General features: G+C 37.7%; 1 protein-coding gene across 3 annotated transcripts in view; it reads left to right on the plus strand.

Moving 5' to 3' along the window:
• Positions 1-14,976, plus strand: part of PALLD (palladin, cytoskeletal associated protein) — a 175,585-nt gene that overhangs the window by 72,316 nt on the left and 88,293 nt on the right. For all 3 annotated transcript variants that reach the window (XM_048941895.1, XM_048941893.1, XM_048941894.1), the window contains exon 10: positions 44-386. In XM_048941895.1, coding sequence (XP_048797852.1) covers positions 44-386 — 343 coding nt within the window. The remainder of the gene's footprint in view (positions 1-43; positions 387-14,976) is intronic.

Below are 14,976 nucleotides of genomic sequence, written 5' to 3' on the forward strand. Positions count from 1 at the left end.
TAGTTCATGACTTGTCAGAGATATTCTTTTTGATCTCTTTTAGCCAACTCAGAAAACTCTACTCATGATTCGCTGACCAGAAAATCCAGCAGTGATGATTTCCACCATTTCTCACCACCTCCTCCAGCTGAATTTAGCTCTCTTGAGCTTTCTCCTAAGAAACACGTAGAGACCCGCCAAACAAATAACACTGAATTAAGATCTGGGGTGACAGCCCTTCAATTAGATCTCACTTCCTCTGAGGAAAAAACAAATGGGATCCATCCCATTCATGGAGTAAATGGAATGATTAACAGCAAGCCAAATGGTGATAAACCCATCTCATCTCCAGCTGTCTTGCTTTCACCTGCTAAGGAGCCACCACCTGTGCTTGCCAAACCAAAGCTGTGAGTATTCTGCTTTGCTTTCTTTTCTTGTAAACTTGTCATCTGTTGGAAGTCAATTTTTGCTAGGAGTAAAATAGTATTAGGCAAATAGTGGAAAATAACTAAGCCTTTCTCTTTAATGATCTCACTACTTATTGCTGTAATATATGTCCCAAAGATCTGAGTACATAGTTTTTTTCCTAGCGCTGCGTGAAAGGGAAATGCATTGTTCTATACACCAGGTTCCATATGAAGTACTAAAACAGCAATAAGCATTAGTGTCTGTTCTGTTCCTTTTCCTTAGTCACTGAGCTCAGATGTCTAAGATGGCCTGAGATTCTTGTATGCTATTCCTTTTTCAACACTGTTTGGCCATGATGAATGAATATTTTTTTTTTCTTCTTTGTTTGGCAATGGATTTTCAGGTGTGTATTGGCTGTGTAATTTCTTCAATTATGTTTAGCATCCAACTGATTCTGCTGTCTACTGTAACTGAAAATGGAAAGCTCAAGGAAGGGAGTAAAGAAAAAAATATCAATGTATCAAATTGTTCATGAAAAATATGGATATTGAAATGATGTGCTGGTCTGTTGGCTGTTAATGGCAGCCTCATCAGAGAGTAGAGTGCCATTTTTGTTTCCATTCCTAGTGGTGACTGTGGTGAGAACATAACAACACATAGGAACTTAAAATTGAAATTGTACATGTAAATGATGAATCCATTTTTGTGCTGCGTTGTGTTACTTCAATTGCCTGTTTAAGACTAAAGAATAACACGATCTAAAAATGATAGCAGTTACTGCTAAGAAATTTCCTTTTTGCTAATTTCTTTATTAACATACTGTTAAGGGGTAGTGAACAAACTTGAAGCTAACTAAAATCTGCAGCAAGACAGTTCTGAAACTCTTTTGTAATACTCGACAACCACAACGAGAAAGGTAAAAGGTAGGTGAGCAATAAGTTCTTAAGCTCTTTTCTTTCTTGTCCTGGCAATGATGCTTCCTGACCCTTAGTAACTGGAGAGAACTAGCGAGACATCCTGCTTATATAAACACTAATCAGTGTTTTACCAGGAAGAGTCAAACATCTTTGAACAAGTTATAAAACATGAGCGTGCAGCGTACGCCCCCCCAAAACTGTGCACACAGGACTTCTGTGTTTTTCAGGTTCATTTATTTTAGCATTGAAAATAATTGAGGCTGTAGGATAAACAAGGAAATGGAGGAAAATTAACACAGGTCTAGCCATTAGTTTGTGTGTGGGCATTTTGAAGTTTTTAGTCAAACACATGCTGGAAGCATGTAAATTATGAGTGCCTCCAAAAGGTGGTCTCCCATTCTTTTCTGCCTTGCTGTGGTTCTATTCCTCTGTTGCCTCCTTCATACCTTTGTTGCCAAAGAAGTGCTATTCCTGGTTTCTTCCCAGATGTCAAAACCAAGCTTTCATTTCTAAGCAGCAAACAGAAGCTCAGCCTAAGCGTTAACAACTTGCTTCATTTGCAGTTGGTGCTGAAAGTGTTTGGAATGTGGGTACACAAATAACCAGATGCTGTTGGAGAATAAAGATAGCAAAGGTCAGAAGGCAGGGACTCTGTGCAATTAGGTTTGTTTGCTTTTTTCTGTAGCAAGGTTTAGCTCAGTATGAAAGGGGTTTATGATGCACCTTTGAACAATAAAATACAGGAGGAATTGTACCATCTGTCTGCAGGAACAGCTTATGGTAGTCTTAGAATAGCCTTGGACTAAAAACATTGAAATGAAGCATACTGACTTTTGAAACTTGTGTTATTTTCTTTGTCTCTAACTGAGATTGGATGGATTTAATATTTGGAAATGATTGAGCAAATCAAGTCCAACCACTCATAATATGTAATGTTTTCTGTGAGGTTCTCGGTTTGCTTTTTAACAGGAAGCTCCTGCAGGGGGTGTTCACGGATTCTCTCAGTAGTGCAGGATTTATTTACTTGTTTACTTCAAGCTCATAAAATGTTAAAATGCATTCTAACCCTTACAGAGTTAACATAACGTGTACCTACTTGATATTTACATAGCTTTGAAAATACTGTACAAAATTAGCTTTGGTATTGTTATATCACTGACCTCATAACTATCCACTTTTTAAGCTGTACGGATTTAGTACTTTTCATCAGGCTCTTTGAGTATGAAATGGATCAAGAATCCATTGAAATGAAAGAAAAAGAACCGAGCTAAATCTAAAAGACTGAGAGAGGTATTGGCCAAAGTTTTCAGTAGAACTAAATTAGGAAGGTGAGCTGGCACACTGAAGCGAATGCTAGTGTCTCTGCTCAGGACATGACTGACAAATGAAAGCATGATCCAAAACTGGCACATAATGATTTTACTGTCCATGTCCTGCATGAAGTGATGTCAGTGTTGAAAGCGATGATTCTATGGAAGGGGTCTGGAAATTAAACAACTAATAAATTAAAAATATGAGCAAGAAGGCAGAGAATTATTTTTAAATAAATGCTCAAGAATTTAGATTTGTGGAATCACAGAAACGCTCAGGTTGTAAAAGACATTTAAGATCACCAAGTCCAACTGCAGCGTAACGATTCTACGCTATCTCTAACAACCCTCTGCTAAATCACGTCCCTGAGCACCAATCCAAAAGATTTAAGAACAAGGAAGTTACATAGTGTTGTTCTTAGCCAATTATAAATAAGGGAAGAGCAAACGAGACATTTCAGTATGCTTGGAGTGTTAGGGTAGATTCTGGAACTGCTTGACAGCTCTTGTATGAAGCATTTTTGGTTTTGAGTACTGTTTACATAACGAAAATGATTACATTTGTTTATAGGATTTTTGTATGTAACACTCAGAACTTTGTGTTTTGAGTGAAGTTTGGTTTCATAGGTAGGATTTGCTGTGTCCTCAAACACGGAAAAAGGCTGGTGAAAACCTTGGTAGATGGGAATTCTTCACCCGGGTAGGAGGAAAGGCTGTGTGTGCTAGTAATAATTCAGTGTTGAGCTGAATTCTCTAATCTGGACTTGTTAAGGGGAAAAAAGGTAACAAACCTTGAGAAAGACCTGAATGTAAGAAGATAGTTGAGCAAACAGGCAATTCCTATTTATGTCCTACTGAAGGGACCTTCTGCGATTCTCCCAGGCTGTCTTAGACAGCTGTGTTAGGCAGCTACCATCATATGCTTAATCTCAATAGAATTCCAGTGTATTTAAAGCAACAAAAAAAGCCCCAACAAAATATTATAATATAGTAGTGTTTATATATATATATGTAATACTGCAATAATTCAAGTATCTTGACTAATGAGGTAAGTCAGTGAAACAGCTTTCCTATGAATCTGACTGAGTATAAAAAGTCATTTTTAGGGGGAAATTGTTATTTATACTTGAAAGGAAAACATTAGTCTTGTGCATTGGTAGTTGTGGAAAAGTCATAGTGCTCATTTTCTCAAGTCCCTAAACAAGAAAATTCTTGCACCGCAGAAAATATTTAATCATGAAAAAAGCAAGAAGCTTTTAAGAAAAACAGTTGAAATGTAATTGAGCCTTTTCTTGCATCAAGTTGAACTCTTTCAAAGAGGTACACCTGGTTTTCATGAACTCAAGAGGAGAGCATTGGCATCTTCCACCAGGGTTTGTTCTAGAAAATATTTGGAAAACAAGTTCAGTAGAGTCACTGTAGATAAGGTCACTGTAGATAAGTGTACACACGTTAAGTTCTCTTTGGTAATGCAACTTCCGATGTATTCTGGATGCTTCAATAATCCGTAGTAGGCATAAATGTAATTATGTGAATGTTAATTGGACAAAAGACCAGGCAATTCACATCATTCAAATAGCAAAATTACATACAAGTGGCAATTCTGTCTGAATGAAACTGTGTTATATTGGCTTGAAATCTGCAACAAAATGAGCAGTGGCTAGTAGCAGCATATAATATATAATATATAGCATTCTTTCCTTCAAAAAATACAAAAATGTAAGTTAAGGATTCTTTTAACTAAGGTAAATCCTGGATTGCTTATTTACTGCATGCTATTTTTTTTTCTGTAAAATATGTGTATTCAAAAAAATAGCAAAGCTAATAACATCTGCTGTTGTTCATATGCTGGCTGCTGTCAGAGTTCCAGTACCTGCGGTTAGGGTGTCCTTTTTGTTTAACAAACTTACTGCTTGTACTCACCCAGTTGCAGAAATATCTGACTACCTGCAATTGATCCTACCAGTCTATCAGCAGGTCTTTGCCCATGCTTTTAAAAACTGTTCTGGAAAACTAGGAGCTTGCACTTGGGCAGATAATTTCCTGACAGAATACAACAGCTTATCAAGTTTGATCATAACATTGCAGTTACATACCTACTTGTTTTTATCATTCCTCTGCTACCTCTTGACGAAAGCCAGTTTTTTTTATTGCAGTGATTTAATTGGCAAATGCTTTTCAGTCTTCTTCCCACTCTCATTACACAGCAAAGCTTTGTTGTTTCATTCCTTGTCCTCAGGTTCATCTTCCATTATATTTTTGCACTTACTTATATTAGTTGTGTTTTTCACACTCTGCCCCATGTTAGGAAAAGTCCTCTGGTAAGAAAAACAGGAGGTTCCAGTTCAATTGTGCTCATTTCTCTCTTATTCAGTATGCTTGCTATAAATCACTGTGTGAAGAATATCTTTGTGCTAAATGATAACCATATGCAGAGTCATTTAAAGGTACTGTGGTTTAAAAATACTGGTCTGCCAGACAATTAAAGCCATGTTCTTAGTTATCAATTCAAGCAGATGCCCAGACTAAATAGATCATAGGCCTAAGAGCTGAGCAAGAGAAGCAGGTCCTGTTCTGCTAGCCTTATTAGATGCTGCTTTATGCCATCAACAGCCTTTTTGCTGTCACAGGGACTTCAGTGGAGGTAAGAATAGGAAAGGCTTATCCAGTGGAGGGAGCTGTGTTGCTTGGGTAAATAGATGTCTGTTCAGGAGTCAATTTTACCCTTCTAGAAAACAATCGATGGTGAGAACCAGGGGTACAGATCACTTTCAGTGAACTTTATCATTCATAAGCAGGAATAATACCAAGGGGGAGATATGACTCCACTGTTGTGTTATGGAAGGCAAGCTGAATTTTTAAAACTGGTAGTAAGGATGGTAGAAAAGACCACGGTGCTCAGGGCATGATACTAGCAATGTTTACACAACATTTCAAAGGGTAGTGTAAAAATTTCTCCAGGGGATTCTTGTGTTGTCTGCAGAACAGTTGTTTACTGAAGATACAATCACCTTGACAGTGCATAATATATAGTGTGTGTGTGTATATATATATTTGTATGTGCATGCAAAGATACATAAAATATAAAATTAGCACTTGAGAATACTTCTTCATGTTAGCTTGTGTCAAGCTTGAAGTATCCTCACCAATTGGCCTGGTGTATTTAGTCAGGAAAGCAACTAGCATATGTGAAGCTAATGGAATCAGCACCCTAGTAAATGTCTAATATTTTTGGAAGGTAGAATGTAGGCAACAGTCATATGACCTCCGTAAGGCACTACGTTTATCTTTCAGCTACTTTCCTGTTATTACTCAATAAAAAATTATTAAAACAAATCTGTTTGATATGCACATGCTGTAGAAAATACCATTCTTCTTCCCAGGAGTGTGAAGCATCAACTCAGTACAATCTGAAACCCGTGGTTTTATCTTTACTCCACATGTCTTTACATGGGCAAATTACTAGTTTGTTGCATTTTCTTTGAGATGAGCATTTTGTACCACGAGGTTTTTAAATCCAATTAAGATAATGCTTTATGTTTTCATACTCTAAGATCAAAGCCAGTGGAGTTCAGGCTCAGCAATGAAAGGCTGGATAGTACACAAGTGTAGAAGTGTGGAAGATTGAGATGTTAGCCCATGATTCATTCTAGTGAAGGTATGGGATCAGTCACCGTCTGTGCTTGTAAAAATTATCAGATGCTCTCCTTTTACTCGTATTTCTGGCACAGCCAGAAGCTAATCAGCATGAAGTGGACTTACAGGGCCACCAAAATAAGATTCATTCCCAAATTATGCAATCGCTTTGTTTTCGTGTCTTTTCAAAATGGTGCCTGGCTCTTGGTAGTGCATGATATATGGACTCTTGACTTTGCAGAAGAAGCAGAGGCTCTTAGGTCAGGGTTGACAATAAATCTAAAAATTGTCTGTAGGACTATTGCCAAGGAAATTATGTGAAATGTAGTAGGGAAAATAACGAGTCAGATGAGGAAAACATGTCTGCAAATGAAAGTACGCTCAAAATGACCTTTGATTTTTTGACTCCTTAGTCTTCAGTTCTCTGTCTCACTCTACTGTGTGCCTGTGTTTTTGTCTACTTGATAGAGTTGATAAATCCATTTGAGGAATGCTGAGGAATCCATTTGAGGAATGCTGATTTGACTTGCAGAGGATGATAGCAGCAGCTGAAAAATGTATTGAAGAAAATGGGCTGAATGCCGTTAAGATCTGGTTAACATTTTCAGTTAAACAAGAAGAAAATATTTAAGACGGAATGAAAAAGCTAATTCAATTAAATTTTAGTGATGAAGTTCACAACAATTTAAATTCATAGTAGATTCAGTATATTAGTACTGAAAACTTGCAATTACTTAGTATTTTCCCTTAGTGTCATTCATTTCAGTAAGGCAAATTGAGTCCAAGGGGTGGCTCAAATGCAGTCTGATGTATTTCTACAGAGAAAAATTGAGGTAGTGATATACTAGTAACAAGCTAGAGGAAAAATTTTGCTTCCTTAGCTTACATAATTGAAAGCCTTTGGTTCAAGAATTTAAAAAATGCTGTTTAAATGATCAGAGTGGAAAAAATGAGTTCAAATAAGTAAAGCTTTGAAGTTTCCCTTTTCCTCCCTTGATGCTGCTCAGTGCTCTCTTGCTCACGTGCTCTCTCCTGTTTTTCTCGTTCCTTCTCTTCTGTCACTGTGATGAAAAGCCTTCACTAGTCAGACATTGAACATGTATCTCACACAGAGTTCAACCCTTCAGTCTAAGCAGTTTTGTTTTAATTGCACTTCTGTGTTTTCATGAGGCCTCCAATGCTTCTCAGGCGAGTCAGAGAAACTCTCAGAGCTTATATCCCATTTGACTTACAGGCGTGTAAGAGTTGCTGCAATAATTCCTTTTTTTTGTTTGTGAGTTCTGTTTTATAATTTAAGTGTTGCATTTCATTTTTCTCCTTAAAGGACTTAAATATTTGGATGATCTGGACAGATGTGTAAGATTCAGATCAAAATATTTAAGTTCCTAATGAGCGGAAGGGAGAAGGTAAATTTTGGAGTTTTCAATTCATTTCTTTTTATTTCTTTTTTTTATGAGGAGATTGCATTGAAGGCAAGTGCTTTCAGTGGACCAATGACTTGGTGTCATATTTAATGGTTATACTGGTCTGTTTTAATGGTGCTGACATGACAAGGCCGTGTATTCAGAGTTTTATAGAGACAACAGCGTTCTTTGAGTTTCACTATTTAAGTCAGTTTCTTTCTGAACTGAGTGGGAAATGTGGTGTGTGTTTTCTCTTACGCTCACCCACAGTGTCCTTTCTTCCTTAATCACATTTTATTGTTCTGATGTTTTCAGTTTGCACGATCGCTTATAATTTCTCTGTATCTTATTATTACATTTTCACTTATGTTTATGAATCACAACGTGTCTATGCTTGCAGCTTCAGAATTGCTCAATTCTGTGACCATTTCCTGATGTAAAAATTCTGCTGCCTTTTCAGAATTGCCATGTAATCATTAAGACCTTGGTAACTGCAGATCAAAAAATTTCATGGAGGTAAACTTCACGTAGAACTGGGTATGTTCTTCTTGTATGTATGAAGAAGTATACCTGTAATTCTTGTTTATCTGAATATCAAACAGGACGTTATCTTTTTGATAGTGTCATTTCACCTGACAAACTGCTAACGATAAGCTGATAATCATTTTTGAGAGTGAAGGATGGTTAAGATGTCAAACCTCTATTCTTGTTGAAAATATGAGTAAATAGAGGTATAACAACATTAAAAACATACCTGATCCTAGAAGTAATCTGTGAGATAAAATCCAAAATGTCCTTCTTGGGTAGATTTCAAAGGGATACTTTCTCATCTTGCAGTTTTCTGCTTTTTCTGTCCTGGATTCTGGAAGAATCTAGATTTCTCCAGTTCTGTATGTGTGCAGTGTAGTTGGCAAACACTAACAGGTAGTGCTCCTATGCCAGTTAGCGTGGCTTTATCTCACTAACTTTCAGAAAGTACCTTGTTAGTGAATGCATCGTGTGAGTCCATTGGAATTTTTCCCTCTCCTGTCTCTACTTGCTTTCTTTCCGTGTTTCAATCTGTGGCTGATGTTTCAAACTAAGAATTGCTTTGTCTTTCCTTGGTATTGACAACTGCATTCCAGTATTATTATTGTTTCATTTGGAAGAGATTGGCAAATGCAAACAAACTTTGCTAAGTTAAAACCTCTATTGTCCTGGTGAGGACCTTTGGTCAGACTATTTGAAAAACAACTTTTTGTAGTACAGCTGCTGCAAAAGAAACGAGGTAAGCAAACCTTGTATTTCTGTAGAATCTTCTTGGGTTACCAGGAATAAGAAGAGGCTTTGGCAGCGGTCATGTGGTTGAGGAACTCAACTTTGTGGCTTGCATTTCTCACTGGTAGCTCAAAAAATTAGAGCATCAACAGCAACTGCTGTCCCAAAAGGCAAAGTAGAATACCATGGTTTCCTGCTCTTTTAGCTCAGGTGAAAATTGAAACAAATTTCTGAGCTCTTATCTTGTGTTATCTTCTGTTGTTGCGCTTCTAGACAGGAAAAAAAACCAACGGAACAAACATAACCTGCACAGAAAACTCAAAAGCAAACAAAAGAACAAAAATCTTTTTATGTTATTACTAAATATTGAAACCCTGCAATACTGAAATGGCAAATATTGTGAGGAAAAATCTGTTTTTATTTTCTGACAGCTGATTGTTCCAAACATCAATATTAGCAGTGTCTTTGCAATTCAGTAAATTCCTTCAGTTGCTTACAGGATAAAATTGTCATTGTTGCCATTGGAGATGACAGTGAAGCCAGAAGTCGTCTCAAGTGCTTCATTCTTGTCATGTTCCTTTTTATTAATTTATGTGGTATTTTAAAGACTTGGGGAAATAGTTCTCATATTAGCTTAGATGTTATTAGCTTGCTAAAATTGCTTAGATTGGGTACACTTGAACTGTTGTTTACTTTTGTAATACTCAATGGGAACTGAACCCTTCCTCCTTAAACTAATGTAAGATAAACAGTGTTTTCTGTCAGAAATTCACAGCTACCCTTTTGGCCCCATGCTAATCATGTTTACTTAACTCTCAACACAGTCTAAATCGTGCTTCAGTGATATTTGCAGGCTTTGTTATCTAGTAAATGCCTGTCTGAGCACAGGTGCCAATCAGCCTCAGAAGTCAGATATGTGTGCCATGTGTGTCCATTGAAGAACATAAATTTGGTGCTGGGTAGCAGTAAACACCACAGAAATTTACAGCATCCAGTAATCAGTCAGGAAAAACATTCTATCCATGTCCAGAGCTGTTGGCACGGTACAGTAAGTGTCATTCTAGCTTTATCACAGTCACAGAAGATTTTTGGCACTGCGGTCTGTCTGAAACATCTGCCTGAAAACAAAAAGTTCTTAGTATAGAATGGAGATGAGCAAAAACAAAACAAACAAACAAAACACCTTGAAAATGTCCAAATTTCAAATGTTGCTTAGGATAACATAGATGCTGAAGTCACTGAGAGAGGGGCCTGCATTTGCAAAGCTGAAGTGTGCACATTTCCTCTGTCAAATTCGCTTTTCTTGTATGAATTCTTCGTCTTGACAGCAGTGAGAAGAGGCATGAAGGAGAACTTGACTTTCTCTGTTACTAATTCATGGGATTTCTCAACTGACTGTAGTTACAGTAATGTGTATATAGGAAATAAGTTATAGTTGATCAAAAGTAGCCAAAAGATTGAGGAAAGGAGTTTCAAAGAAAAGGAAAAGAAAAAAGCGACTTAAAAACATGAGTGGAAAAGCTTTCCAGGCTTTGATGTAGCAGGGTTTTTATATTAGGTTTGTTCTGCCACTTCTGAGCAGGAGACAACCTGCATGTCAAATCCTTTTCCAAACAAGCCTCTCTCCAATTTCTGCAGAGAACCAGCCCTACTAAAGCAAGGCAAAGTTAACCCTTCTTGGAGAAAATAACTTGATGTGAATTGCAAGAAGCAAAGACATTGTAGTTCACCATAGTGTTGCTTCTGACTATAGACAGGGACTTAAGTAATTAAATAAATGATATCATAGTTTACAGAACAAAGGAGAGATCAATTCAGGACAAACCTTTTGTCACCAGAACAAATCCTCATTTCACAATCTGTCACTTTACTGAGAGAAAAATGCTGACTATGTCAGCAATTACTGAAATCTTCAAGCTAAAGAGAAGCCATTAACTCACAGGTAAAATGTGAGATGCATGAGCATGGTTTTTAATAATATGTATTCTTCTGCTACTGAAATACATTTAATACTGGGATAAGTAACGATGTACAGAGTAGGATGTGGAAATATTTGCCTCTGTTATAAAAGTTGGTATAATGTATTATGCTATTACCTTATGGCAAATTTCACTGCAGAAGGAATGGCTTTGAGTGATATAAATGTGACCCTCTAAAAAAGGTGTGCACTTGTTCAAAACCTTTGCTGAAGCCACGTGCAAAATCCCATCTATATACAAACAGGGAAGGATCAAGCTCTGGACTTTCCGGCCAGAGCAGGCAATATTTTGGAGATGTGGACACTTAGAATAAATACATTCTGCAGTGCTTTACAGAGAGGTTAATATGTAGCAGCAGATGAGCACTAGTATGATTTTAGTGTCTTTTGAAACCAGTGGCTAGGCATTTACACAAGGTAAATTTAACTTCTTAAAGAAAACTTTTTATGTTTGCATTCAACTTGTTTACCTCATGTACATTTCATGTTTACACACCCTGGGAACTGCCTCAAAAAAAGAAAAGGAAAAAAAAACCACTGGGAAACTACATCAACTTTTTGCCAATGAAAAATGCAGTAGAGCATTTTTGAAGCTAGGATAACATTTTCGAGAGTCTAGCTTTCAGACAGTAGATTTATCGGCCTTGCATGTTGGCTGTTGATTTTGGTTGTTGACCCTGATGAAAATATGTACCAAATTTTAATGCTCTATACCCAGTGTTTCTGGGTGTATCCATATGCTTTCAAGCATTGTAACCAGTTCTTATTACTGCTTGCCACCCGCTGTTCTCCATAATTCAGAATCTATTTTTATGATCAAAGGTTTGGTGTGCAGTGTCAGAAATGCTCTTTGTTGACAGCCTAAGTGTTTTACTTGAGTTTATGGTTAAACAGCAGGTCATTTTTCTTTCCCAACAGTGGGAGAAACACTTATTACACTACAGAAAAAAAAGTGGATCAGAGAGAAGATGGGAGCGAAGAATAAAAAAGATGGAATATTGAATCTCCCAGCTCTGAAATAAATGCAAAAACAATTCTGAGAAGAGAAATAAATTTTTTGTAGCTTTTGAGTAATCAATTTCAAGTTTCAAAAATATCCACAACATAAACTTTCAGGTCCCCATTTTCATTTGTAAGTGATCTGACTCTGATTTTCTTTGGCCTTACTAGAATATCCACTTAATTCCCTGTGTTTATGTAGCTTCTTGGAAACATTTTAAAAAGCAGCGATATTATAGCTTGTTGTAGCCAGAAATTCAAAGAGATTTCATTCTTTGTTTGATAATACTAAATCCTTTTCTTTTTCTGGTTAAAGTGGGATAGGCTTTTGTAAGACCCTTTGAAATGAACTATACACATCAACATGAAAGTAAGGGGAGGGGGCTTTTCAGAGAGTAATCACTTCATCTTTTCTGAATGCTTGCAGACAGCTGTAATCATGCCATTGCAAGTTGCATAAAAATACTTCAGTGTTGTGCTGGTTGGGGTAGGACCCAGGTACATTGCTTACAAGTCCTCAGATCAATATTACATAGATCATCCAGAATGTGGAAACTGTGAGGTTATTACATCTTCTAATAACAAGAGTTCTCTAAAATAGCCTTGGCTATGTGTATAGTTACGGTAATGAATATCCACGCATGCATATGGATTCCTACAGCAATCCTTTAAAAAGATTCCCTTATTTTTTTCAGGACTCCTGAGAAAAGCTCAGTTTTAGCAGTTCACAATGATGTATGGAAGTCATGGCATTTGAAGGCATTTGACATGTTGAGTTTGGGTTTTGTGGCCATTACTTGAGAAGGGCTTTCTCTGTCGATTTGATTCATTAATCGTTCTTGTTATTCTTGTTACTTGTTTTCTTGTTTGATAGTTGTGCAGGATACACAACTGGTTCCATGTTTATTAATGGAAGAGAGAAAGCATACTGCTACTTCAAGAGTATTAGGATGCTGTGTATCTTGCATCCATCCCGGACTCAAGATCATTCATTCTTGACTTTTCTCTTTTGCCTGTGATTAGTAAGAGCTGTGCTGACAGCTGCTGATGCTGCTGATGTTAGCTGGCACACGATGTCGATACAACAAAGCTGAGATGAGTATTACTGACTCCTTTCTTGTGAAGCTCAGAACTGTGTAAAGGTACTGCAGTGAGTTGACTGGGATCGCTACTGACCCTAAGGCCAACTGAAGTAGCATGGTGACCTACTTTTGCAAGCTGCTTAAGCAGTTCTCAACCACCTAAATATTATAACTCTCAGAATTGATTTTCCAACCGATGTTTCAAAAGAGAAAGCATCTGCGAGAAGTTTTCACAGCTCCTTCAAAGAAACTGCAAAGTTTAGTTGTCAAGTGATCCTCAGTATGTCTTGACTGTGGGGCTCCACACATTATGCTAGAAATCAGCCTCCATACCGCCTCTTAGAAGACAGTTTGTAGGCACCTAATTAAGCTTGCTGAAGTGGATTCAACTGTTGAGCTTTTTTGAGGGGTTTTGTTGTTGTTTATTTCATTCTTTTTTTTCCCTACATATTGTTTGCAGTATAGATGCAGAACTACAGTAATGCATTTATAGGTTCTGAAGTGCACTTTTCTTTGGTTCATAGCTGCAATGTCACTTTTGAAGTTACATTGAAAATATTTATGAAAATATTTTTAAGCAAAACAAAAATGTACAGCTCTACATGCACACTAAATATAATTTCTGCTTGCACAGTAACAAAACCACTTCTGTTTTAGCAAACCGCCAAGTGCTGTTTCAGGTGAAGTAAAGCTGCCCCTTTAAAACTGGTCTGTTCAGCTCAGGCCAATTTAGACAACCTGCCGAAGCCAGGCAGGTCACTTGAAATCACTGTAAACATGCTTTGGGAAGGAGAGAAGACAGTAGATGTTTCTTGACCAGTGAATGCTTGCAGTTATTATTTTCGGTGGGTGGTTTTAATAACCCAGTGACCCACAAATAACCCACAGAAAGCTTAGAAAAGGATTCAGTTTCAAGGAAGTTTTTACTGTACGCTGTACAGCTTTGTTCTTTCATGGAATGTTTAATGCTAAGCATTACGTGAGGGTAGGAGATCCCAGTCGTATCAAGTGATGAAGGTAGTAGCCAGTATTAGTTGATAGACATTTCTAAGGGGCATTTTCTGCTGTGGCTTGCTTTCGGCATGCCAATGGTGAAAGATAGGAGAGGATTAGCTCAGGCCCTGGTCTCATGTATGCACTTTAAACAAGAAAGTCAATGCTGCAGTCCCCTTGTCCTGGTCTCACTTCAGCCAGTCCAGCCTCATGGCACTGCTTGCCTTGGAGCAGACAAAAAATGCCATGCCACATCAAAATGCCCACAGAAATGCTTGCTCTGGCACCAGGGTGGGGACAGCAAGCAGAAGCTGGAGTGGATGGGATAGCTTTTTAAAGCTATATGACCAATTTCAAACAGCTGCATGCAGAGCTGTGGTTTCAGGACGGCGCTGTTCCAGCGAAGATGCCTCCTGCTCCATAGATGTAGTAGAAGAAACATTTTTGTTGCTTTCCAGGTTTCGCTTATGACAGCGCAGCATAAATGGGTTGTAGTTGAACAGAAACGACTTGTGGCCAAGGATATTTTTCCAGATCATTTGCTCCTTCTGTTGCTTTGTTTATTTCTTAACTTGAATTTACAGTCCCTTGGGATCTAGTAAGCGAGTACTGTACAAAATAAGATTCCAAAGAAACACTTGCAATTGATTTATACTCTGTTAGTGGATTTCACCCCATCCTTCAGAAAAATAGGACGATATTTGTTGACGAGAGCTGCAGAAAGTTTCATAGGCACTGAGAAGTGTGATATCACTGTTGCCCTCCTCTGGCTTTGCTGTCCTGTGTTGTGCCACTTCCTGTCCATCCCTTGTCCTGTCGTTCTCCCTCAGTTCTTGTCTTCAAACACAGCAGCTTCTCCCCAAATTCTTTCCATTTTTCCACTGTTTAATCAAAGGCAGACAAACCCAGTGTCAGTGCAAATTAACAGATCCAGGTCTCCTTCAGGGTGATTTTATCTTCTTTTGTGCAGTGATAGCTGCTGTTGGGAATCTCGCGCTGTATGATTTTAGTACC

This window comes from Lagopus muta, chromosome 4 (genome assembly GCF_023343835.1).
Source record: "Lagopus muta isolate bLagMut1 chromosome 4, bLagMut1 primary, whole genome shotgun sequence".
NCBI lineage: Eukaryota > Metazoa > Chordata > Aves > Galliformes > Phasianidae > Lagopus > Lagopus muta.